Genomic DNA, 27,169 nt, shown 5'->3' with positions numbered 1-27,169 from the left:
CTCAAACCAGAGACATAGGGATGTAACCCTCAAAAAATGATTTCCAGGCTCTGGGAAGGATTTCAGCCGTGTCTGATTCCAAGGGATCCAGGCATCCTCCATGGATACCTACGTTCCCACACCAGGACCCCCTCCATGGGCTTTTAGGAAAGGGTGGCCTAAGCTGGCAGCGCAGAGTTGAGTTTACTCGGGCGCGACGGGTTTCATTACAGGACCCCCATGAGCTGGTGGGAACCGTAGGGGTAACCGAGAAGGGCTCTTGGCGCTGCTGGCCCTGCGGTATTCGGGAGCTCCCCTCTCCGAGACCGTGCCCCACTTCGCCCGGCTCCGGGTGCTCTCCAGCCGCCGGCCCGCTCCCGGAAGCCGTGGCAGCTGGTAACAAAGAGCCTGCCAGGCCGCCGCTGCCCGGGCCGCGCGACCCACGAGTCTGGCGGAGCTACTGGGGGTGAGCGCGCGCCAGGCCATGAGTCCAGGATTGTGGTGGTGAGGGGCGGCGGCCAGCCGTCGAGGCGCTGGTGCGGGTCGAGAGGCCGGTACCTCCCTTCTCACGCCCGCAGGACATCAGGTGCCTCTGCTCTCCCGTCCACTCCGCCCGGGAAAGCGGCTTCAAGACCTTCCCTTGGCGGCGCCTGGCCTTCAGCTGCAGGGGACCGACGCTCAGCACCGGCTGCTGAACCCCGGGTTTCTCTGCGGGACTCAGAGGACCCGGCTCTTCCCCGAGGCGTCCCGAAGCTTTGTGTAAAGAAGCTGGGGAAGCCTGACGCTTTTATTTTTAATAAAAGTTTTTGTAAGTGTCCATTTTTAGGAATTTTTGCAGACTTTGAAGTACTCTCTACCTCTTCGTATCCTTTCTCCTGCTCCTGGAGTCATTTTCCTCTTCGGCTGTTAAATATTTTTACTATCAGAGCTGACCAGGGATGAACGTTTTGTAATTGAAAGTGTAGCTGTTAAAACCTCGTCGAGATTGTAGTCAAGATGGACAAAAAGTCCTTTGAAACGGTGCTGGATGAAATTAGAAAGGTAATTACACTTAAATCCGTAAATCATTGTATGCGCTAGGAATTCTCGTGGTTTATTCTCTTTGAGGGACTGCGTGCAGATTGTCCACAAAGAGGTTTAAGGATTGCAAACTTGGTTGGAATTTCGGCGTATACTGTAGGAGGTGATATCTTGATACATTTCACGATACAAATAGAAATTAAGTTAACTCTAAACTTCCTGAGAACTAGTGCCCTATTGTGGAAATTATATTCAGAGAGTCCTCGGTTTCGAAGCTGGCTCTATAAATCTTTAATAGCTCTGCCCTTTTGGATAAGTGATTTAATATTTCTGAACCGATTCCCTCATCTTTCGGTAACACAAGAGTGACTGAAAACTAGAGGCAATACGTAGAAGGTTATTTATAATGGTAGTTATTATTCTGACAAGCTTTTCAAACCTGAGATAGACAGACAATATTTGTTGCTTGGACCGGACAAAATTAGTATCCTAATGAAAAATGTAGCGTTAAGTTTAAAGTCATATTCCTAGGAATGAACTTCAATAACTTGAATTTCAAAACTTTTTTTTCTCTTGCTTTCCAAGTTTTTGCTTCTTTTTGCGGCTGTTGTATGTAGCCTACCTCCCAGAAAGAACCAGACAGAAAAAAATTTTGGAATATAGCCTTGAGCCTAAGTACCTCCAGCACAAAAATAAAGTTTAATTAGGACTGGAAGATTTTACTCTTCCTTTCTTATGCTAGTACAGGGTCCTTTGCTGACAACTTCCGGGCAATTATCTCGCCCTTTCCCTATCTTTAAGACCCTAGACTGATGCGGAAAGATTTGTTCGTTGTGCTCCGGTGCTCATTTATTTCAGCTTATGAAATTATTAATAAAGTTGCCTGTGGACATGCTGTTTTTCTCCTTTCGCTGTAATAAAGGAAAATGTTTTTCTAAATCCTTTATAAAGGCTTTTTCAAATTCACGTTAGCTTCAAATTTACGTATTTGACGATATTGAATGTTCTTTTTTGAATAAAATTTCTCTTGCAAGCCCAGTTTGTCCAATTAAGATTTGCAATAAAACCTCAGCTCGCTACTAATGTGTTTAGAATTTGCCAAAATTTGTTCATGAGCTGATATTTAACTGTTTATAAGAAAATAATTTGTGCCTTTAGGTAACCCAGATTTCTACTTTTGGAAGATACAGGGTGTCACTTTGCACATTTTCTCCCTTCTAAGCTGTGAAAAGATCACATAGTAAATACTAATAAGGAGAGCAAGAAATTTTCCAGAGATGAAAATCATGTTCACACGAGATGGCAACTTAAGTCCTTATTTCTGGTCTGCAATCAAAATGTCTTTTGCTGTTTCTGCCAAATAATTAGATGCATCATTATTTTAGTCTTTTAAAATGAGATAAAAATATAGGCATATCTAAATATAAGAATTATTATTGGTTTTTTAAAAATTGCTCTTAGACTTTGTAAATGTAGGTCAGTTTAAAGCAAGTAATCTCTTCCTGCGTGTCATCGTAGGTCCATAGTTAATACTGGCTGTCACTACTGTCATTTAAAGCAAGGGCATGTAAGAAGACACTAGGAAAAGAAATAGGAAGGGGGAAGAAAGGGGAAAAGGCAATGTTGAATTTGCTCTTCAAACAGAAGGTAATTATAATGGCCAGTAACTATTGAGCACTTGCTGTGTATGCCTGTTCTAAGCGCTTTCTCCCTACATTATTTGATTTGATCCTCCTAACAACCCGTGAGGTGTAGGTTCCATACTCCTCATTTTACAGATGGCACATCTAGTCTGTGAGGTTAACTAGCCAGCCCAAGGTTACCCAGCTGGTAAATATTCAAACTCAGGCAGTCTGACTCCAGAGTGCCTGCTCTTGTGCCTGGGAATACAGCTGGACGCCTGAGGCACTGGTGAAACAATTGAGAATGACTTGGCATCAACACAATCCAGGATCTGGTCCAGAAACTTGCTTTTGACTGTTTCCAATAATGATAATGGTAAACTCCCGAGAGTACATTATCCAGAATGCCATTTCCCCCCCTTTTTCAGTGAAACTGCTGAGCACCCTGGATGTTTTTCTCCGTTGCCTTCTTATAGTATTTTCTGCTGGCAGAATGATGTATGTGGACAGTACAGTTATCATTGTTTTATAGTAAAAGTAAAGGGATTAGTTGATTTTTAATGATTAATAGTTACCGAATCGTGATAGTCTGATGTGTCCATCTCTAAGTTTGGCGAGTAGTTGCCAGGAGAGCATGTGTGATTTCAGGCTCTAGACAGGGCTGGCTCAAGGCCACCGAACTCCCTGAACTTCCCACTGATGGAGGCCCTGTGAGGAAAGGAACCAGCATTTACCAAATATCTCTTATGTGTCAGATCTACTCTTGATTCTTAATCCTCACAGTAACTCTGAGGCCAGTAATGAATGATATTCCCTTTTATGTCAGGAGGTTCTGAGGGTAATTAAAATGCCTCTCAAGGGCCCCAGTGCCAGTTAGTGGCAGGCATACAGTGAGTTCAGGGCCTCTCTGGCTCCTTGGGTTCTCATATCCTTGTAGAAATACTGAGAGCCTCAACCAGACCTTGTCTTATGTTTCTCTGCCACTTAGCACATAATAGGTGCTCAGTAAATAATTGTCTGATGAATGAGTAATGTCATACATTTAATCTTAAAAATGGCAGTTTGGTTTAATTTGGGATATTCGGAGACTAACTACATTTACAGTAATTCTATATGTAATTTCTATTAATGTCAAATCTTATCTATTGCAGTTCAATTCCCTTTCTTTGTAGGAGTGAATAGGGAGGCCCAGGAGGTTTTCCTGCTGTCTCAGTCTATCCCTTACACCATGGGACCTAGAATGTCATGTCACCACAGTGACTTTAGCTGCCTCTCCATGCAGGGCTGAAGAATGTCTGCCAGTGTTTGAATTGCTTAGGTAGTTCTGATATATGCATTTTACTGTTCTGTTTACATGTATTAATGCTGTTTTTCTATGTTTTTTAGGCTGTTTTGACAGAGTACAAATTAAAAGCAATTGAATATGTGCACGGATATTTTTCTAGTGAACAGGTATTCTTCTATTTGTTTAAACAAGAGTCTTTTTTTTTAACACTGATGTTCTGGTTAATGTCTGTTGGTGGTCAAGTTCAGAATTGCTCTTACTTTGTTGCTGTTTTTATTTAGGTACTTTAGAAGCTTTCGGCTTGGGTAGAGAACTTTACAGAATTTATAGCTTGGGTATTTTATAAACATACCCACTCTCACCACAATATCATATACATGATTTTAAAATGCAGTGTCTAAAAAAAGTAGTCCTTTATATTCCTAAGCTGACATTTTATCTCCATCTAGTACTTTTGCAACCTTTATTTTCTTTAGGTACTTTCTTTTTCCTGTACCTTTCATTTTCCTTTATTTCTAGACCAGTGCTGTCCAAGACTGTGATGATGGAAATTCTCTGTCTGCACTATCCATTATGGTAGCTCGTAGCTTCAGATGGCTGTTGAGCACTTAAAAATGTGGCTTGTGCCAGTGAGGAACTGAGTTTTTTATTTGCCTTGATTTCAATTTAAGTAGCTGTAGCTGGCTACTCTGTCAGCACAGTGTAAACTCTGGTGCCATGTTTATCCCTCATCGTCTGGGCCCACACAACGCATTTTGAATAGTAATTCAAAGTGCTGAAATAAATCTTTTAGAAATGTTTGCAAACAGATTGCCATTATAAATAAATTAGTTCTTTGCTTTCAGGTGGTTGATTTACTGAGATATTTCTCCTGGGCTGAGCCTCAGTTGAAGGCCATGAAAGCATTACAGCATGTAAGTAATTTTATTTTTTCTTGGAATGTAGAAATTAAGTATGTTGAATTCTCCCATAGTTTTCCATAATTCATCTCAAGTTGGAATTTTGTTTGCATTAGGAAAAATGACTCTAAATTTCGTTATACTTTGATTATTCAAAAAAACTGTTAAAAAATTAAAAATTCCCACCCAGTAAATTTAAATTGTATGTACTATACTATTGGATTGTATACCAATAAGTAATGTCTGATAACGTTTAATCTTTATTTTTTTTTAAAGATTTTATTTTTTTCCTTTTTCTCACAAAGCCACCCAGTACATAGTTGTATATTCTTCGTTGTGGGTCCTTCTAGTTCTGGCATGTGGGATGCTGCCTCAGCGTGGTTTGATGAGCAGTGCCATGTCCATGCCCAGGATTCGAACCAACGAAACACTGGGTCGCCTGCAGCGGAGCACGCAAACTTAACCGCTCGGCCATGGGGCCAGCCCCCTTTTTTTTTTTTTAAGATTGGCACCTGAGCTAACATCTGTTGCCAATCTCTTTTATTTCTTAATTTTTTTCTTCTTCTCCCCTAGGCCGCCCAGTACGTAGTTGTATATTCTAGTTGCAGGTCCTTCTGGTTCTGCTATGTGGGATGCCGCCTCAGCATGGCCTGATGAGTGGTGCTAGGTCCGCGCTCAGGACCCGAACCAGTGAAACCCTGGTCCATTGAAGTGGAGTATGCGAACTTAACCACTTGGCCACAGGGCCAGCCCCTGATATGTTTAATCTTAAAAACAACAATTTGGTTGAATTTGGGATGTTCTGAAACTCCGATTATGTTTACCGGAATTCTATATGTAGTTTCTATTAATGTCAAATCCTGTTACAGTTCTGTTCTCCTTCTCTTTAGGATTGAGTAGGGAGGCCCAGGAGGTTTTCCTACTGTCTCAGTATGTCCCTTACAGCTTGGAACTTAGAAAGGTATAATGTCATGTCACCACATGACTAATTGGCAGATTGAAGGAGAAAATATTTATAGGCAAGCAAAACATAGGATTTGGATTCTTAAGTGTTTTTACGTACTTCTTTCTATTTTTAGATATCTTCACTCTCTTCTATTTAGTCTGAGAAGAATAGTCAGACAGGTTTATACTTACATTCTTTAGACCAACACTGTCTAAATGACTGTTCAGCGATGGTGGAAGTGTTTTGTATCTGCACTATCAAATATGGTAACCATTGACTACATGTGGCTCCTGAGCGCCTAAAATGTGTCTAGTCTGCCTGAGGAACTATATTTTTAATTTTATTTAATTTTAATTTAAACAGGCTCATGTGCCTACTGGCTGCCGTATGGACAGCACAGCTCTAGAGCCTGGATTAACAGTCATCTAAATCAAACAGGATCTGGCTATATACAAAGATTTTCCTCAGAATATCAGGCATGGATAGCTTTAAGGGAATCTACAGATCCTTAACATCCTCAACTGATTTGCCTAAGAAAGTGTCTGGGTCTGTTGGTGCTCTCCTCTTCAGTAATTGCTTTTTTCTACTCTATTAAAAAAAAAAAAAAAGAGTTATCTCACCTATCCACCCACAACCTGGGGGTGAAAATTTTTCCCCAAAGACCAAAGAGAGAGTGCAGTCTCCTGAGGGAGAGCAAAGCAGAGAGCTTCTGTAAGAAATACTGACGGGGACCTTGCCTTGTTTTATCAAGCAGTCTCATGACTGAGCTCTGAGGGCTGTTCATCTGTCCATTTACCTTAGAATTAAAATTCAGAGGTTTGAAGGCCAGAACAGGAACAGCTTAATGCATTTATTTGAATTAAGTTGATTGATTGTTTTCACACTGAAGACTGATTTTGACAATTAGGTTATAAAATAGAATTTTCATAAATTAAATGAGCTAAATCAGTAGTTCCAAGGTTTTTACAAATATATAATAAATTTGTATATAAGGAAATCGAGTTTTTGCAAATATTTAAACTTCCAGTAAAATTTTTAGATGTCAATTTAAAAACATGCAAAGGGTATATATAGTTTTACCAATTCTTTTGGTGGTACATGAGTAAGTGTTTGAAAACCCCTGCTCCAAATTTTAAGAATCTATTGGGTGTTGACTCTAACTGATCTTTTTTTTTTTTTTTAAGAGTGGTCCTGAGCAAACATGTGTTGCCAGTCTTCCTCTTTTTTTTTCCCTTCTTCTCCTCAAAGCCCCTCAGTACATAGTTGAATATATTCTAGTTGTGGGTCCTTCTAGTTGTGGCATGTAGGATGCTACCTCAACATGGCCTGATGAGCGGTGCCATGTCCACGCCCAGGATCCGAACCAGTGAAACCCTGGGCCACGGAAAAGCGGAGCTGCGTACTTAACCCCTTGTGGCCCCTAACTGATCTTCTTACAGTGACTTTGCTTTTGAATTTCCACCACTGTTACCATAAATCTGTAAATTGGCAAAATCTTCTAGCTGCTTGTCAAAAATAAATGTACCCTAGTCAAGTAAATTATGTAACGTTCCCCAGAATCTTGGAGTGCCACAACGCACGTTAACAGAGGACTCTTAAGAAAGTTCTGCAGTAAAGAAACCTGTTTAACCCATCTTTCCGCTAACTGATGTGAGTGTAGTACCCTTTTTTAGTAACACTATTCGCTGTGGACCTCACTGTGGGAGATCCTGATTATGGCGTACCCAGCACGCTAACTGAGGAATGTCATTTTTCCTGACTTCTCAAGTGGCATATTTCCCATATTTGTAAATATCCACTTTCTCTATAACCTTTCTGAGGAAAGTAGTACGTGTAAATATTTTTTTTTCCCTATAGATGAAAACATTGAGAAATGTGGATAAAAAAAGAGCATATAGGAGAACTTAGGTCTTCAGGTGAAATAGTTAACTTTGAAAAAGGCTAAGTTTGATTCACATAGTTGTTAGGGCTTACTTTTGAGTAAGCAGTTTTCACCTCAAATATTTATATTAAGAACATTTAACTATAATTCCCATAAAAAGGAAATTTCTGGCATGAAAATTTCTCATGTTGAAAATAAAATTGTTTTTATTTTAATAGAAAATGGTGGCTGTTCACCCAGCAGAAGTGGTCAATATACTCAACTGTTTCACCTTCAGTAAAGACAAACTAGTTGCTCTTGAACTATTGGCTTCGTAAGTAATTCTTTTTCTTTTTACTTTACTGAAGAAAATTTGGAAGACTTTTTAAATGTCTTGTAACTCATTCGTGTGTGTTAATATGTCAGAATTATATTAATGAATGGAACTCTAATAAAATCTATGAGAGCATAGAGCTAAATTCTTATATCTAAATATCTAGTGTACTTATTACACATGGTTATTGCTTACAAAATAATGGGGCTTATCGAGATAATTTATTTTGATTTGTCTGCATTTCAGTGACTTGCTTTGCCGTCCTACTCTGAATAACTTGAAAGGCTTCTTGATAAAGCCATAGGTCTTAGAGTTAGATGGGTTCTGCCACATTCTGACAACATATATTTTGGCTTAATATGTACTTATTCTTTCTAGACCTTATTTTCCTCAATTGTAAAAGTAAGGATCTCACCTATTTAGTAGGGTATGTGAATTTAAAATACAGTAAGATATGTGAAAGTACCCGTCACAGCATTTAATAAATGGCTGGAATGAGCATAAGCTCAAAGAGGAATGGAACCTGCTCTTCTGCAGAATGGAAGAGTCTGTAAGTTGCTGTTTCTTTATAGCACATGCATTTTTAAGTCCCTTATATATTTATACATATATATTTATAGATGTCCACAAAAACACAGAATAAAGCAAAAGATAAAACTTCATTTTTAGATCAACCGTGATTTTTCTGCATTTAACACCTGGATTTGTTCTATTGCCATAGTTCTCCTAACACTCATTGAGAGGGTATATTTTCAAAAATCTCAAAGTATTGATTTTTATTTATAGTATTACTTTTGTTACTTGCAGGTAACCAGATAAACCTCAGTTCAATTATTGTATTTACCATTTTTATATAAGCATGTTGTTTACATTCACCAATTAAGAGTAAATAATCATACTTTGCTTCTTATGTCATGGGGAAAAGCTGATTCAAATATATTTATAGATAAACAAAAGTTGTTGGCCTCTGTATGTATGTTCAGTTTCTTAAATGAAAAGCTAAATTTTATTTCCTCGGTAGGAACATTGTTGATGCACAGAATTCTCGTCCCATTGAAGATTTATTCAGGATCAATATGTCTGAGAAGAAACGGTGCAAGAGAGTACTTGAACAGGTAATTTTCTCAAGATTTCTATATAAATGGTACATTGGTTTTTCTGAATGTTGATGAAGAAGAAATGTACCAATCTTACTCCTATATTAACTTTGATGAATAACCTGACTGCTGTTATGCGATGGGTTCAAAATGACATCCCTGCCATCTATGGAGGAGGAGCAGAGCTGGGTGAAGGGGATGCTGGAGGATGAAGAGATGGCTTGAGAGTGAGAAGCCAGTTTGCCACTCAGCTTGAGACTCATGCAGTGTTTATTCTCTGTCCCTTGGTAACTGCCCTGGCTGCAAACTTTTGTCTTTAATTTTATGTGTTTAGGAACTTTTAAAATTTTCTTTGTCTTCAGGCTTATGTTAATCAAATTCGTAAGAGATGAGTAATAAAGCAAAAATCCAGTTTATTTAAAATCTCTGAGTGAGAGAAATAGTCCTTGTCCAAGCTTAGAAAACTTGATTTGTCATTTAAAGTAGTTGTTTCTCAGGATTGTGGTGGCTGGAAACTGAATTAGTAATTGGAAACCTGCTTGAGGAAAACAGACTGCTCTCCCGGGGCCTTGCAGCCCACTCGTTTCTAATCCTCACACCCTCTGCTCAGTTCAGGGAGAGGAGAGAACTTTGCTTTAGTCCTGAGTTATTGTAGCCGAAGCAGGATGTGAGCCCACGTTTCTTTACTTGAGTAACTTCTTCATTGATTTTCTTGACTGAATTCTTTAAGGCATCATGCATTGACTGCTGTAGTTTTCTTCCTTATAAAACATTCTGATCATGTCACTTCCCTTCTCAGAAATAATCTAGGCCTGAGTGTTCTGTGGAATGGGCCCTTTGGTCAATGTACATTAGTGCAACTTTTCTGGGAGGTAAGCTTGAAGAGCTTTTAAAATGTTCATATCTTTTGACACAAAAATTCTGTTTCCAGAAATTTATTCTAAGGAAACAAATAGAAATATACTTATTCCTATATATAGTCATTCACCCTGGTGCTATTTATAATAGCCAAAATCGAGATGATCTTTAGGGTTGGAGCATTTAGTAGGGGGCTGGATTATATAGCTAGTTATGTGTGTCTTGAATGAATTTATAAAACCAGTATACCTCTACAACAAAATATAAAACATACATGCTTGTAAAATATAGCTATGTAGACATAAATTGATATTCGTATAATATAATATAGATCTATTGGAATGTATGTCACCTATTATAGTGTTTTCCTTCATTGAATAAATATTTAGTGAGCACTAAGTCAATATGTGTTAGGCACCATTTTAGAATCTGGGGATGCAATAATAAACAAGTTGGACCACAGTCCCATCCCTCAATACATGTCGTCATTATGTGGAACACCATATACCCAGATAACTCTTGCTTTTTCAACAGCACAGCTCTTAGACACCCAACATCTCCTGTTATTTGTTTGTTTGTATTTTCTCCACTAAGTTATAAACTTTTTCAAAGCAGAGACCACATCTCTTTCATCTCTGTCCTCTTTTTGCCTTGCCCATGACATGAGCTTGGTGTTTGTAGAGTTGGACAATGGTATTTCTTGGTCTTTGGAGAAATGGGACATAATAAATAGTAAATGGACTTTTTTGCACACAGTTTACAAAATCCACTGTGAAAATACCTTTGTATAGGAGTCTGTTAGTTGTGACGTTAAAAACATGTTACAATTTTGATAATTGCATTTAAATAAAGTGATTTTACCTACTAATTGGGGCATATTCACCACTGTAAGTGCTGATTGATATATGAACAGATTGAGTGTGATGCTATTAATTCATGTTTTTTTAGCAGGGCTTCCCAATATCCAGAGTAGTTAACTTTATGAGTTTATTTGATTTTTAGCCCCCTCCTCTTTTTTATGTTACAGGCTTTCAAGGGGGGCTGCAAAGCTCCTCATGCCATGATCTCTTCTTGTGGAACAATCCCAGGAAATCCATATCCCAAAGGAAGACCTAGTCGCATAAATGGAATTTTCCCAGTAAGCATACTTTTATGGCTATTTATGAAACTTCTTGTGGCTAAATATGAAATTTGTCATAGTAATGATATTTAAAGAAAATGCCAGTTGATGATGCTTCTACAAAGGAAAGAAATTTTATTATATTAGCAACTTAATTCACAGAATCACCATTGATTGAAAGTTCATATATAAACTACATTAAGGTATTTGTGTGAAATGTACAGAAGAACAAGCCAAACGTAAAAGAGGATGATTGTTTTCTTTTTGTATTTTAGAAGCACTGATTTACATTTAGTAAAGGTGCATTTCTCAAATTCTCAGTATTCCTCAGACAGCTTCATAGTTAAGTATGTTTAAGTATGTTTGGGAGACTGCATGCAGTGTTTCCTCCCTAGAGAATCATGTTGCATAATAAAGGCTCTGAGAAGTCCTGTAAGAAGGAAACTTGCTTTTGTACCATCCAGTGTTCCTCAAACTTCTTTGCAAAATAACTTTTTCAAAGAATGTTATATTTTTATTGTGATGTAACAAATAACCCTAAAACTTAGTGCATTAAAACAATAAACTCTGATTATCTTGTACAGTTTCTGTGAGTCAGGAATCTGAGAGAGGTTTAGTTTGGTTCTGGCTCAGGGTTTCTTGTGAGGCTGCACCCATCTGAAGGCTTCATTGGCGCTCAGGACTGTGCATCTGAGGTGGCTCACTTACATGCCTGGCAAGTTAGTGGTGGTTGTTGGCAGGGGGTCTCTGTTCCTCACCATGAGGACTCTTCCACAGCGCTGTTGAGTACCTCATGCTGTGGCAGCTGCCGTCCACCAGGGCAAATAATCCAGGAGAAGGCAAGCAGAAACTGTCTTCTCTTCTGACTTAGCTTTGAAAGTCAAATGCCGTCATTTTTGGAATTTCCTATTTGTTACACAGGTCAGCCCTATTCCCTCTGGAAGGTGACCATATAAGGGCATGTAGAAGGTCAGGATCACTGGGGACTATCTTGGAAGTTGGCTTCCATACTAGTGTGTATGTTAAGGGACACACACTGTTAGGGAGATGCATTGTAATAGTCTGTCAACTTATTCTTTTTTTTTTTTTTTAAGGATTTTATTTATTCCTTTTTCTCCCCAAAGCCCCCTGGTACACAGCTGCATATTTTCAGTTGTGGCTCCTTCTAGTTGTGTCATGTGGGACGCCACCTCAGCATGGCTTGCTGAGCAGTGCCGTGTCTGTGCTCAGGATCCGAACTGGTGAAACCCTGGGCTGCCGAAGCAGGGTGTGCAAACTTAACCACTCGGCCACAGGGCCGGTCCCAGTCAACTTATTCTGATCTGTTAATTATAGCAGTCTTGAATGAGGTCTCATTTGCCTTCGTACAGTATAAACTATCACACTTAATGCTTATAGAGAACACTGTTTTTTCTTGTCTGTTTTCAACTGTAATACAGGTACTCTTTCTGACTCTGAGCATTAGACATACTGTAGCATTGGAAGTCTATTTCTGGTTGCTCCTATTGTGGCGGGAAAAAAATGAGAACATACCTTGTCCTGCCCTTGTGTCATCCCCATGTGTATTGCGTGTTTCCTTCTGAGTGCCCCTGTGCAAGTTCTGAGGGGCCTACGGCAGAGGAGGCTTCCTCAGCCCTTGTCAGGGTCATGCGCCCAGCGCAGAATTGAGTCTGGAGTCCAAGTGCATAAACTCCTACCAAGTTAAGTCCTTTTCTTCAGTGTAACACAGTAAGGAGTGTTTTTGTTTCATTTTCACTTTGGGGTTTTTAAAAAAGTCTCAATTCTCTTTCTTTCTTTTTCTTTATTTTTTAAATAGGGGACTCCTTTGAAAAAAGACGGTGAAGACTGTACCAATGAAGGCAAAGGAATAGCTGCACGGATTCTTGGACCATCCAAACCGGTATGTTAGAAAATAAATCATGAAACAGTTCTTAACTCTTCCATGTAGCTTTCTGTCTGTTCAAAATATGAATTCTGGTTTGGTGTTGTAAAGTTCAAAGTATACGAGAAACTCTAGGAGAGTGAATGGTCTAGCAAAATAGACTATAATTAGTTAAGAGCATTCAGGGCCTTTTGAGGTTTAATGTTTTATTTTAAGATGAGACCAGTCAAATCGTTTTTATTTTTTTCTCCAGCCACATTCAGCTGTTCTCTTGGAGGTATGGAGTATGGAGAGTTCACTTTAACTAAGGTTGTGATTTGACCAAATTAGTATTAGTGAAATAGTATTAGTGAAAGAAGAATGGAGTGGGAGGATGAGAGTATTTTCAAGGGAGTGATTATGATGACTGATTGGAATATAAATGGAACAGAAGACAGCCCCATGAGTTGAAGGATTGTTGGCGTTGAAGTACTTGAGGCCTCCACACAGCCATCTTGCAGTCCCTGCCTGTCCACTGACAGGAGCTCCAGTGGCAGTTGCTTATAGCAAAAAAGTCACAGATCATAGTCCTTGCACCAGACTAATACATCGTACAGGGCCACCATTATGAGAGCTACAAAGAATCCGGATCCTTTACCACCAGTGGCTCCTCTCTGCCTTGAGGGCATGAGTGCGCACTCCCTCCAGCAGGCACATGCTCTCTCTCTAGATAAAATTGCAGTGTTTGGTGTTCCTTCAGCAATCTCTGGTTCTCTAGAGACCAATTGTTTGAATGCTCTGTGTTACTTGTATAAGTTCCGTCAACTATGAAATAAGATTTGTGGCTTTCAAAAGGCAAGAAGACTAAAATACCGGATTCATAGTTCCAATCTACATTCTACTAGAGTTGTCAGAATGTTGAATTCCAACGCCTAGCAGATTTCTTGTGTGACATGGGAAGAGGTAGCAATTCTTGGATTAACCTAGGCTGGTTCAGAGAGCAGTATGCTGTGTAGGATGAGGTCTGACCCTTCACTGGAGATGATTTAATGCTGAAATAAAAAATAAACACCTCCACAACAGTCTTTGTCAGGATCTACCACTGAAATTTATAGAAAATACATTGGTTAAAGCAAAGCAATTTCCCTCATTTGCCATGTGTTAGTCCAGTAGCATTTGATATGCTGGGGCATTTTTAGCCGCTTAGGACTAAATGTTTTGAAAGACAAGTTGTACTTGGTTTTGCCAGGAGACCACTTACTTGATTTTCTTGTAACTGCTGTACCTCCCTCCTCATCTAGCCTCCTTCAACATACAATCCACATAAACCTGTTCCCTATCCAATACCTCCATGCCGGCCACACGCAACCATTGCACCAAGTAAGCTTTTCCATTTTTGCTATTTTTCTTTTTGCTCTTTCTTTATTAAATTGAAAGTAAATGTTGGTATATGTACTTGGGAAACCTGGAGCACTTATGAAGTATGCTATGATGAGTTTAATTTTGCACACAGTCAGCTACTAGTGTCTTGGTCTACAACATTACAGCAGATAAAGTTTATTTAGGATAGTTTCCTTTTGATAAATGAATTATAGATTATTTTTAAGCATTATTTACTATTATGGGTTTCTGCTTTGGTAAATCATCTTGAATCCTGTTCTGGGAGTTGATGTTCAAAGATATCATTAATGCATTTAACTTAAAAAGGTCAAGTGGGTGCGCTTGACAGAGAGGACAAACAGTGTAAGTATGGCAGGTTCTGCCTGCCATGCCATTCACGGTGCTTATGCCTGCACTGAGCTTGCAGTGGGAAACGGGAATCTCCAGGAGTCTCATTGGATCTTTTGTTTTCACCTGACCCTAGACCCAAACCTCCGTGTAAAATACAACTCTTACATAACAGTTTTAAACATAAATCAGGTAGTTGCATTAATACAGTTTGAACTCCTAGCCACAGGATGATACTAAATTATATATTTTTTTCTGTTATGTTTTTATTTTAGGTGCTTATAACAATGCAGGTCTGGTACCATTAGCCAGTGTCATAGCTCCAGGTGTACCCCCTCCACCTCCATATACTCCTAATCCAGTAGGAACAGGTAAAACCATGTTATTATGGGGTGTTAAAAGTAAATAACTTATTCATCCACAAATGTACACTTGGAGGGGACAGTTGTTTGACATGGTGTGTCCTAATAGAGGAAGCCTGATGGTGGATCTGAGTGTGCTACACAGGTTCCACTAGAGCAGCCTAGGCCCACACGTATGAACATGAGCAGGTTGTAGAAATAAGAACTATTTCTCATGAGCAGGGAATTTTGACACGCTATGGAGAAGTATGATTGACTTAATGAATGTCACCATTTGGGCAAATTACTCCTACCATGGGGAGGAAAGGCTCATCAGAAGGTGCCCAGAAGGACTTAAACCCTTCCCTGGCACTTTCCACTTCAGCCTGTTTCTTGGGTCTATTGGGAACATGGGATATGAAGTATAAATATTTTTCTGTATGTTGCCAAACTGTTCTCCAAAAAGACTGTACCAGTTTATAGCTGCCAGTGAGAGTGTATGAGCGTATAGTTTGTTCACACCCTTTCAACATGGGATATTATCAGTTCTTTAACTTTTGCCCATCTGATAAGGCTGATTTAGCTTGCATTTTCATTTGTGTGTCTTTTATAAAAGTTTAATTTTTATTTTGATTAGTTATTGTGTATTTGATTCTTCTGAGTTTTGTGGGTTTTTTGCTTTCTTGTTTTTTGGGGGTTTTTTTGGCTGGGAAAGATTCACCCTGAGCTGACATTTGTTGCCAATCTTCCTCTTTTGTTTCTCCCCAAAGCCCCAGTACGTAGTTGTATCTTCTAGTTGTAGGTCCTTCTAGTTCTTCTATGTGAGTGCTGCCACAGCGTGGCTACTGGGACAAGTGATGTGGTTCCACCTCTGGGAATTGGGCCTGGGCTGCCAAAGGGGAGCACGCCAAACTTTAACCATTAGGCCATCAGGACCAGCTCTGATTCTTCTGAGTTTTGTATGTCTTGCTTAGGAAACCCTGCCCCATCCAGTATGGAAATATCGTCTATATTCTCTAGTTACTTTTATAGTGATTTTTTTTTTAAATGTATGGCTTTTAATCTACTTGCCATTTATTTTTGTATGTGTATAAATTAGGGATAGAACTTGAGGTTTTTTTTTGCTCCCCTTCCTAGGAACTCAATTACTCAATAGCATTTAATAAATTCTTTTTCTGTTTTACCAGCCAGAGTGGTTCTGTAGTTTGCAGCTGCATACTCTGATAAGAGTTGCAAAATATCTTTTCCAAAATTTATCCTTTTACTTCTTGCCCTTGTTCGTGGTTCCTTTTGCCCTTAGAGTTTTACATGTTTTGCATAGTCGAATAGAGACTATAAAAAAAAAGCTAGAACAGTGTTAGCTTGATTCAGATCTTCTTAACCCTAGGTAGTCTAGGTAAGTTAGAGCTTGTGAGACTCCTATTCCACCTGGAATTTATTTTCCTATAGGGGTGAAATAGAGGTTCATCTTAATTTTTTTTTCAGATAGCCAGTCTTACTAGCACCATTTATTAATCTATTTTTTCCACTGATCTTAAAAAGTACGTTTATCTTAAGTTTTCATATACACACATGATTCTAATTCTGGGTTTTTTATTCTATTCCAATCTAGTTATTTTATGTTGTGGTGATAACATATTGATTTGATTGGCAGATTTATACTGTGTTCTGATATCTGATAAGGCAAGCTTTCTCTCACTATATTGTAATATTTTTCTTATCTACTTTTGGAAATTCATTCTTTCATCTGAACTTTAAGATCATTTGAAACCATTGAATTTAAGTATATATACTTATATAGTAATTTGGGGAGAATTGACACTCTAATGATATTAAATCTTACCATTCAATCGTACTTAATGTTTTTGTTTTTTTGTTAAGGAAGATTCGCCCTGAGCTAACATCCATTGCCAATCCTCCTCTTTTTTGTCTTTTGCTTGAGGAAAATTAGAGCTGAGCTAACATCTGTGCCAATCTTCCTCTATTTTTTTGTACATGGGACACCTCCACAAGTGTGGTTGGTGAGTGGAGTAGGTCCATGCCCGGGATCCAAGCCCACAATCCCAGGCTGCCAAAACGGAGCGTGCAGAGTTTTAACCGCTTGACCACAGGGCCCGGCCCCATACTTAAGTGTTTTTCAGTATTCCCTGCTCTTCCCCACCCCGGGTTATTTTATCTCTTTAAAGAAGATTTATGGTTTTCTTCATATAGGTTCCTTGCCATAGGTTTGTCTCTAGGGATTTTAGAGGCATTTTTTGTTAGAATTATAAATGGAGTATTTCATTTCTAGGTGCTTATTACTAATTACCTATTCTAGTTTTCTTTTCTTGAAAGTCTCGAGTTTTCTAGCTATAAAATAATATCAGCTGAGTTATACTTTACTATAAAATGTTTCTTTTTTTCTTGGCCTTATTGGCTATTAATATTGTCCTAACCCCTTTTTGCTTTCATTTTAGGGTTTTATTTGGTAGGCTAGTTGGTTTGTAAATTATATTTATAGCTGGATGCTGCTTTCTAAACCAGTGAGGAGAGACTTAATAGGAATTTGCAATAATCATAAAAATTACATGTTTGTTCTTCTCCCCTCCATTTTATTTTTGTATTCGTTATTATTCTTTTATCCTAGTTTTTCATTTTCCTTACTTTTGTTTACTTCCATTAGTCAAATTGCTGTTTTATTTTGTAACAACTCTTCTCTCTCTTTGCTCCCACCCAAACTTAGAAATTTTATCTTTAATATTGCTAGTGATTATCTTCATATTCTTAATAGTTGTCAGTGTACAAAAAACTAAAGAAAGCTGTTCTGTTCTCCACTTTTTGACTTCCATACCTCCTCTCCTTTTTCATCAATTTGTGTGTTTTGTTGGAATACTACACATTTTTTCTTCCGTGCTTCTAAACTTACATGGGTTCTTACTGTTTCTTCTATTCTTTGATTCCCCGTTCTGATATGCTCATTCTAATTTTTTTTTAGTAGAAAATTTCTCTATAATTTCTTCCAAAAGGGCACATGTGTAGGGTTGTGGATGAGAAACCCAATTCCAGTTAATTTTCTTTTCTTTATTAGAAGCTTGGTCTTTTTCTATAAGCTTACAAAGAAAATACTTCCTATCTTTAGAGTTCAGAAATGTCTTTTAATCTTGGAGTTCAGATATTGCACCAGGGTGCTAGGGGTCTATCTTATCATTAATCTTTCCTAGAACTCTGTAAGCCCTTTGGATATGAAAACTCAAGTCTTTAAGGCTTAGGAAAGTTTTGTTTTTATTATTCCTTTATTACTTTTTCATCTGTTCTTTTTTCTCCTTCTGGCACTCTTATTTTGTACTGTATTTACCTTCTTAGTCTCTTACCTATTCATTTATAATATTCTTCTCTGTATTTTTGCCATTTTAAATGGGAGTTTTTTGTTTATTTCCAACTAAGTAAGTGAGCTGTCAGTAATATTATTCTGATTGTCGCCATTCTTTGCATTTATTCATTTGGAGTCGGATCCTTTTATCTGGAGTCTTCACCTGCTCTGCTTACTTTCTTGCAGTATTATGTGTGTTTGTGTTCCTAATCTGCATCACAAGTTTTAAAGTTCTTTCTCTTTTATTGGCTCTCCATTGATAGACACCATCCGTTCTGGTTGTTCATTTGTACTAAGTCCCTTACACAAGCCATGATCTTTCTGTGCTCACCATGTCAGGCTGGAGGCCTCCCTGTGCACCTTGTGCTTGTCACACTGCTTTCTTAGGCAGTTATTGTCAAGCCACAAGAGGTCATTTTTCTGTTGTGTCTTTGACTAATGGTCTGGTTGGACAGGTCCTTTCCCATGTGGGTGGGGAAGAGCACACTTTAGCTTGTCAGTCTCACAGGCTTCGAGTCAGCCTCAAGTAGGGTAGTTCTCCTTGACAGCTTCTAGCCTAGGACCTTTTTCAGAAGTGAGTGCAACAAGTGGGGAGGGCCACTTTCTTTCTGTTTGCTTGGGTGATCCACAATGGCTTACAAGATTGGTCCCTCAGATGGCAGTGGATTTTGCACTCAGCATCCACCTCCTGCTTCCAAGTCTTCCCACTGTTGTAGTGTTGCCCAGAGGTAACGGTCAGCCTAGCCAACGACAGTGGTTCCTCTCTCCTCTCCAGGTGCAGGCTACGCTTTCTCCTGGATGCCATGCTTAGGCCATCATCTTTCCAGAAAGTGTTCTTAAATATATCTATAAAATAACGATGTTTCTTTAAAACGTGATATGTTAAGGAGCAGTCAGTGGGAGGTTGGTGGGGATCAATTGCTCATAATCCTGTAAATCTTCGTATAGTTACTACTATGATTTTTGTTTATTTCCTTTTTTTGCCATAGGTATATGTTATTTTTCCTAACATAGTATATACATGCATATCCTGGAGTTTTCTTTTTTTGACCCCAATTTCTGATTATTATGGTGGTGAATAATTTGGTAAAGCTTGAAATCAACTTTTATTTGTTTATTTTTATATAGAAAATGAAGACCTTTCCAATCAGTCAAAACCCACACAGAATCAAAGTAAGTACCTGGTTTGATCCAGAGATAACCGATGTCTGTCCTGGTTGTCTGTTATTCACTGAGAATGATTTGAGTTGAGTATATTTGGAATCTTAATACTTTGGGGAATGTTCCTTGTTAAAGAATTTAACTAATCAATACTTACTAAAAGTGGCTTAATAGTGGTACGTTTTATACACACAACTTGAAATGCACATATTAACTGGATTTAAAATTAACTATATGCCTTTGTGTCCTATTTGTAAAATTTGCCATGTAATCAAAGTGCTATGTGGTATTATATCCACATTTGCTTTGCATTATGTGATATTGGAAGCCTCATTTCTTTTTGATATAAACATATATGGTGATGAAAACTGTTTTTGACAAATGCTATGTCAGATATCACTTTTACATTTGATTATTTCAGTAAGCATTTGGGGGTAGCATAACTTAATGTAGGAAAGAAAAGAATAAGGAGTGCCAAAGCAGAAAGTAGAATTGACAGATACTCAGGGCAAATCTTCCTCACCAAAAAAAAAAGCAAACCTGAAGATGAAATGTGGCCTACATAATACCCATAATGCCTGCAGATGGCAGCAGCACTGCAGCATTTTATTGTTGCCCTAGCTGAGGATATGTGTGGTCAGGAAGATGCTTTCTGTTGTGAAACAGAATCTCAGATCAGTTGTTGTGCAACAAAATAGCACGTGAATCTAATCATAGTGCATGATTAGTCATCTCAGTGGGATCATTGTATTCATTCCCTGAGAATGGTGCCTAAATGGTGTTTTTGAGCTGGTAGTTTCTAAAGGAGGTAGCAGAGTGGCGTGGGCAGAGCACTAAGTGAAATGTCAGGATGTCCAGTTTCTTATCCTGGCTCTGGCACCACCTAGCCTTGTGACCTTGGGCAGGTCATTTAATTTCTATAAAAATGGGATTAAAGAAACTTCAGTCTTTATACTCAGCTTCATTAATAGATCTGTTTTTGAAGGGAATAAATAGGTGTCATAAGTACCCTTGTTAGGAATAGCATACTTTGTTTTCCTGTGCTATGTTATGTTAGCATGATTAAGGTTTTCCCTTTTTGAACCACATTAAGAAACTAAAATAAAGACAAACTAGTATAGCGGATAAGAGCATGGGTCTGACAGACCTGGGTTCAGATCTCGGTTCTACCACTTCCTAGCTGTGTGACCTTTATTATTATTATTATGACTATTATAGTAAGATCTCACTTAATGAGATCTATCCTCTTAACAGATATTTAAGTACACAATACAATATTGTTAATCCTAGGCACAATGTTGTACAGCAGATTTCTGAAACTTATTCCTCTTGCATAACTGAAACTTGATACTCTTTGACCACCACTTAATAGCGACGTGATCTTTTAACAAGTTGCTTAATCACACCCAGCCTCAGATGCCCATCTGTGAAATGGAGGTGTTAGTACCTATCTCACAGGGTTATGTGGGGACAAATGACATGATGGATGTCAAGTACTTAGCACAGGATCTGACAGGTAGTGTTTAATGGTTAACAACCAAATTAGATGACAGGAAAGTAATATTTATCATGGTATGTTTTGGAGGTTTTTGAGTTTGTTTTTGTTTTGTTGCATTTTGACTATAGGCACTATGATTAACAGTGTGTGGCTTTTGTTTTATTATATAAAAAGATCTCCAACAGAGGCTACTATAAAGAACCTTGTGGGACAGGTTGGTTTTACCTTGCAATCTGTCATTAACTACAAGGTCCTCAGTGTGTAGTTAAATAAGGTAGTGAATTCTCAAAGGTTTCCTACCAATGTTGACCTAAATAATTTTTCGGTACATTATTTACAAACACAAAACTAAGTATATATTCCTTGTGCTTCTAGTTCTTATAAAACAAATCAAGTACAAACAAAAGTACACATCCATTTTCATATATACTCTAAATTTAAAATGATAGCTAGTCTTAATTTTTTGAAAGTAAGTTACTGCTTATGACACAAATATGGTACAGACTTCAGGCCTTTTGAGTTTGAAGTTTGTATATTTATATATTACTGTTGGTCAATTCTTCTACCATATTGCTTTCCTAAAACAACTGTAAAATTTGATCAGCCTAATATGGCTCCTTTGGCCATCACTTAGTACAAATGTATTGTATATACGCCATGTCCTCTTTTCTTTTCCTGTGGTGCCTGTCATGGACATCGTGCATTACTTCATTGGCCATGTCAGCTTCCTTATGTCAAAAGTCTTCATTATGCATAGATTTAAAAATTTAAGTCTTAGTCCATGAAAATGTCTTTCCGTTATCACTGCAAAAGAAACATTCTCTGTTTACAACTGAAACAGACTTCAATGTGAGTGTAGCAGCAGATGATTGTTATTATGACATTAGCTACCTGAGTCATGATTTCCATTTGGCACCAACAAGATCATCAGAGGCTAGCATCATCGGTAAATTGATTTAGAGAGGAAACTCAAATCATCCCCTAAAATGCTTGTGTTGATTATTGGTAGAGTTTATCAGAATAAAAATATTGTAGCAAACTGGAAGTCTTGAGAAAAAGTACTTGGATGGGTTTGGGAACTATAGTTGAGGTAATCATGATGTATCCTGTGCAGCAAACACTTACTAAATACAAGGTGCCGTGCACTGTGCTGGGTGCTAAAGCTCTGAAGATGAATTGGATACAGCTTTTGTCCTTAAAGGAGCTCCTGGGACACGCCAAGTAAAGTTAGCAGTTAAGCTAATGTAGAGGAGTCAGTGTGAGAAAATACTTGGGGGAAAAACTATGTAGATTGATAATTTGGAGTATTAAGTTCAACTCCTAGAGTGGCAACAAACAATACTCGAGAGGTGGGGTGAATCCTGGAATGCCTCGTATGCCACTAAAAGCGAAGTGATATCCGGAAAGCTCGTAACAGGGAGAAATGACTTGTATTATTACCCTAGACAAGTGGTTTGAAAGAATTCATGGTGAAGTCACCACACAACATTAATCCCAATTACAATAAATTCTTTGATTTTTTAAAAATTGGGAAGATATGAAAGGAAAGCTCATTTGCCAACTTCTCAAGACTTCCTCACTGAATTGGAGGACTGTTCTGAGCAGTGTAGAAGACAACTGGTTCTCCCTGAGGCTCTGTGGTGAAAATCAGGATAGTGGAATCTAGCAATTTATGCATTGCAATAGCCCTTTTTACCTGATTTTCACTGATTTTCTTTGATATTTGTTAAATACTACAAAAATTTTTATACATTTCTTTTTAGTTAAAATTTGACATTTCAGCATAATGATCAACTCTTTCCTCTTTTTCCCCCCACAGCATTTTCTACCCCAGCAAGTCAACTCTTTTCTCCTCACGGTTCTAATCCTTCAACACCTGCTGCAGCTCCCGTCCCCACTGCATCCCCGGTCAAGGCAGTATATCATCCAGCAGCATCAGCCACTGCCACCATTTCTGGGATGAATGTGCCAAATACTGTCCTTCCTGTGTTCCCAGGGCAGGTCTCCGCAGCCATTCACACACCTCAGCCATCAACGCCAAATCCAACGGTTATCAGAACCCCATCACTGCCTGCTGCACCTGTTACTTCTGTCCACAGTACAACGTCTGCTCCTGTTCCTTCAGTATTTTCTGGCCTAGTTCCACTGCCAGGTCCTTCTGCCGCTCCTGCCCCAGCGCCTCAGGCCACATCTACACCTCGGGCCACCCCTGCTTCCCATGAAACATTCGCTTCTACTTCTGCCCCTTTCACTGGCCTCCCCTTTTCTGCCACCTCTACTGCTCCTTCTACCAACAACCCAAATTCTGCTTCATTGTCATCAGTTTTTGCAGGTCTCCCTTTGCCCTTAACACCAACATCCCAAGGTGTGTCCAACCCAACTCCTTCTGTAATTGCCGGTGTTTCTGCTCCCAGTGTTGCCTGTCCGCTTGGTGTAAATAGTCCTCTTCTATCTGCTTTAAAAGGCTTTCTGACATCAAATGATACCAATCTAATCAACCCTTCTGCTTTACCTTCTGCTGTCACAAATGGTCTGGCTTCTCTGTCTTCTCTTACTAATCAGAGCTCTGATTCTCCTGCTTTAGCCGCTAACAAGTGCTATGCCCCGTCAGCCATTCCTGCCCCACAGAGGTCTTCCACTCCAGGATTGGCCATGTTCCCAGGCCTGCCCTCTCCTGTGGCTAACTCAACCTCCACTCCCCCTACTTTGCCTGTACAGTCTCCTTTAGCGACTTCTACATCATCTTCGACTTCAGTGCCAGTTAGCTGTGGTTCCTCAGCTACCCTTTTGCATGGCTCCCACCCAAGTAACTCAGACCTGCACATTTCATCAACCCCTGCTGTAACAACTCTGTCTGTCATGATCAAAACTGAGCCCACGAGTCCTACTCCCTCGGCCTTCAAAGGCCCATCTCATTCTGTGAATCCCTCTCATGGCACTTTAGGTTTATCAGGGACCTTGGGTCGTGCATATACTTCAGCATCAGTGCCCATCAGTTTATCTACTTGCCTTAATCCTGCATTATCAGGGCTCTCCAATTTGAGTACTCCCTTGAATGTTTCAAATCCCCTCTCCTCTATATCCCTTCCTCCACATGGTTCCTCCACCCCCATCACTCCAGTGTTCACTGCTCTGCCTCCTTTCACCTCTTTGACCAATAATTTCCCTTTAACTGGCAACCCGTCTCTTAATCCATCAGTATCTCTTCCAGGATCGTTAATAGCCACCTCATCTGCGGCTGTCACGTCCACCTCTGTCCCTCACCCTAGTTCTACAGCGGCCGTTCTCTCAGGGCTTTCTGCCTCCGTGCCAGTCTCGGCAGCACCTTTCCCCCTCAGCCTGTCCACCGCTGTCCCCTCACTTTTTTCAGTCACCCAAGGACCTCTGCCGTCTTCAAATCCCCCCTTCCCTGGCTTCTCTGTCGCTAACACCCCCAGCGTCACCCCTGCTCTCCCTTCGTTCCCGGGGCTGCAGGCACCCTCTACAGTTGCCGCGGTCACGCCACTTCCTGTTGCTGCCACAGCCCCATCACCAGCTCCCGTCCTCCCAGGATTCGCTTCAGCATTTAGTTCCAACTTCAACTCTGCCCTTGTTGCACAAGCCGGGTATGTGAATAGTTTAGAAATGGGATAAAATCATTCTTTACCAAACTTGTAGGTCATAGTCTTACTTTTAAGTGATTCAAATGAAAGTCAAAATATGATTGTTTGGTGGTGCTAAAGTATATTTTTCTGGGCTAAAACTTCACTGCTCAAAAAATGTTTTGTGGTTCTTCAAACCTGTTAAGATAAATATGTAAAATATTAATGGTGGCTCAGTTAATTTAGGACTTGTATTTGGTAATTTAACTTGACTATAAAACAGCAAAAAGTATTATATGCAAAACATAGACTTACTGAATTCAGAATAATTTATAATAGAAAGTAAGTTTTACATCAGCACATGACTGACTATTGTGGTTGCTTCCAACAGAAACTCTAAGATTTTTTTTTTTTTTTACATCTTAAGATCTTATGTTTGATAAATGTAGAAACTGTAGTTTTTATGTCTTACCTGCAGTTTGACCTGTTCTATCTGTTGTTTTAGCTTATCCTCTGGACTTCAAGCTGCAGGCAGTTCTGTTTTTCCAGGCCTTTTGTCCCTCCCAGGTATCCCTGGGTTTTCCCAGAATCCCTCACAGTCATCCTTGCAAGAATTACAGCATAATGCAGCTGCACAGTCAGCATTGTTACAGCAGGTAAGCAGGCAATGTCTGGCATAAATAAAATGGTAGCATATGGAACAGAGCTTCTGTAGCGATACCATTGCAATACCAATTGTGATATACCAACATTGGCAAAAAAAGTTATGAGAATGTTTAGAGATTTGATAATTAGTTCTTCCAAAGTTTTCAAATTATGCTTGTCTTCCTTCAGAAGGGTAACACAGGTGGTGGAATATATTCATCCGCATGAATCGTTTTTCCTGCTTGTAGAGTTTAAAGTCTCAGTTTGACGATTTCACAAACGGCATCTTTATACATGGCAGTTAAATTTTAGCTTGTCTTCCACAATTTAAGCTAAAATAATGGGCCATTAAAGTAAATTATATCTAGAAAACCTATTGATTTTTTTTAATAAATAGAAATAAATAAAATAAATAAAATAAAATAAAAAGAATATTAAATATTTTAATGGCATTTCTATGCATATCCTATATCTGAAGAAGTTTTAACGTTTTAATCTCAGGAAGCTGAGCAGACTTGTTTTGCCCCAGACTTTTTCTTTTCTTTCCTGTTCTGAATATCTAGTGTGGCACAGACGAAAGCAGGTACAGACCTGACTGAATCTGGTACTCTGCTAAACTGCGTGTTCTTCTTTCTGTTAGGTTCACTCAGCTTCAGCTCTGGACAGCTATCCAGCTCAGCCTGATGGGTTTCCTAGTTATCCTTCAACGCCAGGAACACCATTTTCTTTGCAACCAGGCCTGTCCCAAAGTGGGTGGCAGTGAATATATTTTAATTTGTATTCTCTTTTGGAGCAGCATCACAATTGCCTAAGGACTGCACTGAACAATGTGACAAATGTGAAGGTGACCAGAAGTCAGAAAATCAGGATAATCCTCGGGAAATTGGGAGAAAAGTTTAAAAACCACGGTTGCATTTTTTTTTAATGGTTTTAAGTATGAACACTCCCCTTTGTAAATATACTGACAGCAAATTGTATGGGAAATAGTATTAAAAAACTGTTTGGGGACTTTTCACCTCCCACCTGATGAAATTTTGAGTCGTGTACGTGATCTATGTAGGAAGAATACTAAAGAGGAGGTTGAACTCTTTATAGCCGAATACAGCCTTAAATCTGCTCGTATAGCATCCACTGACAGAAGTAATAGTTGTGCCTCAGACTTACGGGTTGCCTGTGGCCCTTGGTGTGCATGAGTGATTCCTGTTAGCATCATTGGAACTCTGTACTCCACATGTATCCACAAAAGGGAACTGGAGACCCACAGTTACTTTTCATTTCTGACATTAATGATCATATATATACTGCTGAATTTAACTCAATATATTTCAGGTAAGTGAAAATGGTGCTTATTATAGTCTTTAGAATGACTTTCAGGTGTTTTTGACTAAAAATATGTATCCAGAACTACTGTCTTACAGAAATACAAGTAAGGCTTGTGATAATTTGCCTTCAAAACTTTTTTCTTAAGCTCAGCAGTATCCAAATGAGTGAGGAACATTTGACTGACTCTTGGGCCACCTCTATTGCTCATTCTGCTCTGGAAGCTCCTGGTGAATGTTTACAATTATGGGATGTAGTATTTCTGTTTGTACTTAAAGTCAAATGCTCATCAAAAATAATTGTGTGACAACAGATAGAGAAGACTTGCTCTGTTGGTAGATATGCAGTGTGTACTCTATTTAAGCATCTGTGGTAGTTTAACATGATTGAATGTCATTAATTTAAGTGTAATAACTGCCACGTTGAGAGGAACGGGGGAGTAGGGAGAGTTATTTCCAATCCTGTGATTAAAAGTGTAAACTAGAATCTACTGTAGTACATTTCAGCATCGAGAAGTTTTACTTTTATAAAGATGGTGTCTGGAAGATGTTGCTAATGTATTTTCCTTCAACATGGGGAACAAACTTTTTAAGTATATTCATAAATATTCCTGTATGGTTAGTTTTTAACAATTTTTTAAAATAAACTTTATGGATATGACAAA

At 38.9% G+C, this 27,169-nt stretch overlaps 1 protein-coding gene across 2 annotated transcripts; it reads left to right on the top strand.

Annotated features, from left to right (window-relative positions):
• The first annotated feature begins 648 nt into the window (after positions 1–648).
• Positions 649–27,169, top strand: PROSER1 (proline and serine rich 1). 2 transcript variants are annotated; one of them, XM_014830419.3, is made up of 13 exons: positions 649–787; positions 4,008–4,073; positions 4,752–4,820; positions 7,852–7,946; positions 8,968–9,061; positions 10,929–11,039; positions 12,838–12,921; positions 14,184–14,262; positions 14,886–14,981; positions 19,429–19,473; positions 22,779–24,564; positions 25,046–25,196; positions 25,826–27,169. In XM_014830419.3, the coding sequence occupies exons 3-13, from the start codon at positions 4,803–4,805 to the stop codon at positions 25,946–25,948; spliced, it is 2,682 nt and encodes an 893-aa protein (XP_014685905.1). In that variant the 5' UTR covers positions 649–787; positions 4,008–4,073; positions 4,752–4,802; the 3' UTR covers positions 25,949–27,169. The 2 variants fall into 2 exon arrangements, with proteins under 2 accessions (XP_014685905.1, XP_014685904.1); XM_014830418.3 differs by lacking the exon at positions 649–787 and adding an exon at positions 882–1,020.

This window comes from Equus asinus, chromosome 11 (assembly GCF_041296235.1).
Source record: "Equus asinus isolate D_3611 breed Donkey chromosome 11, EquAss-T2T_v2, whole genome shotgun sequence".
In the NCBI taxonomy this organism is placed as follows: Eukaryota; Metazoa; Chordata; class Mammalia; order Perissodactyla; family Equidae; genus Equus; species Equus asinus.
Note: the sequence above shows the minus strand (reverse complement) of the source record. Positions and strands in the feature narration are given on the sequence as shown.

Bases quoted from the DNA above. Each gene is read 5' to 3' on its own strand.
- PROSER1 (XM_014830418.3), top strand. From the start codon at position 976: ATGGACAAAAAGTCCTTTGAAACGGTGCTGGATGAAATTAGAAAG. The intron at 7,947-8,967 runs GTAAGTAATTCT...TTTCCTCGGTAG, and splicing joins GCTCTTGAACTATTGGCTTC to GAACATTGTTGATGCACAGA. The intron at 25,197-25,825 runs GTAAGCAGGCAA...TCTTTCTGTTAG, and splicing joins AGTCAGCATTGTTACAGCAG to GTTCACTCAGCTTCAGCTCT.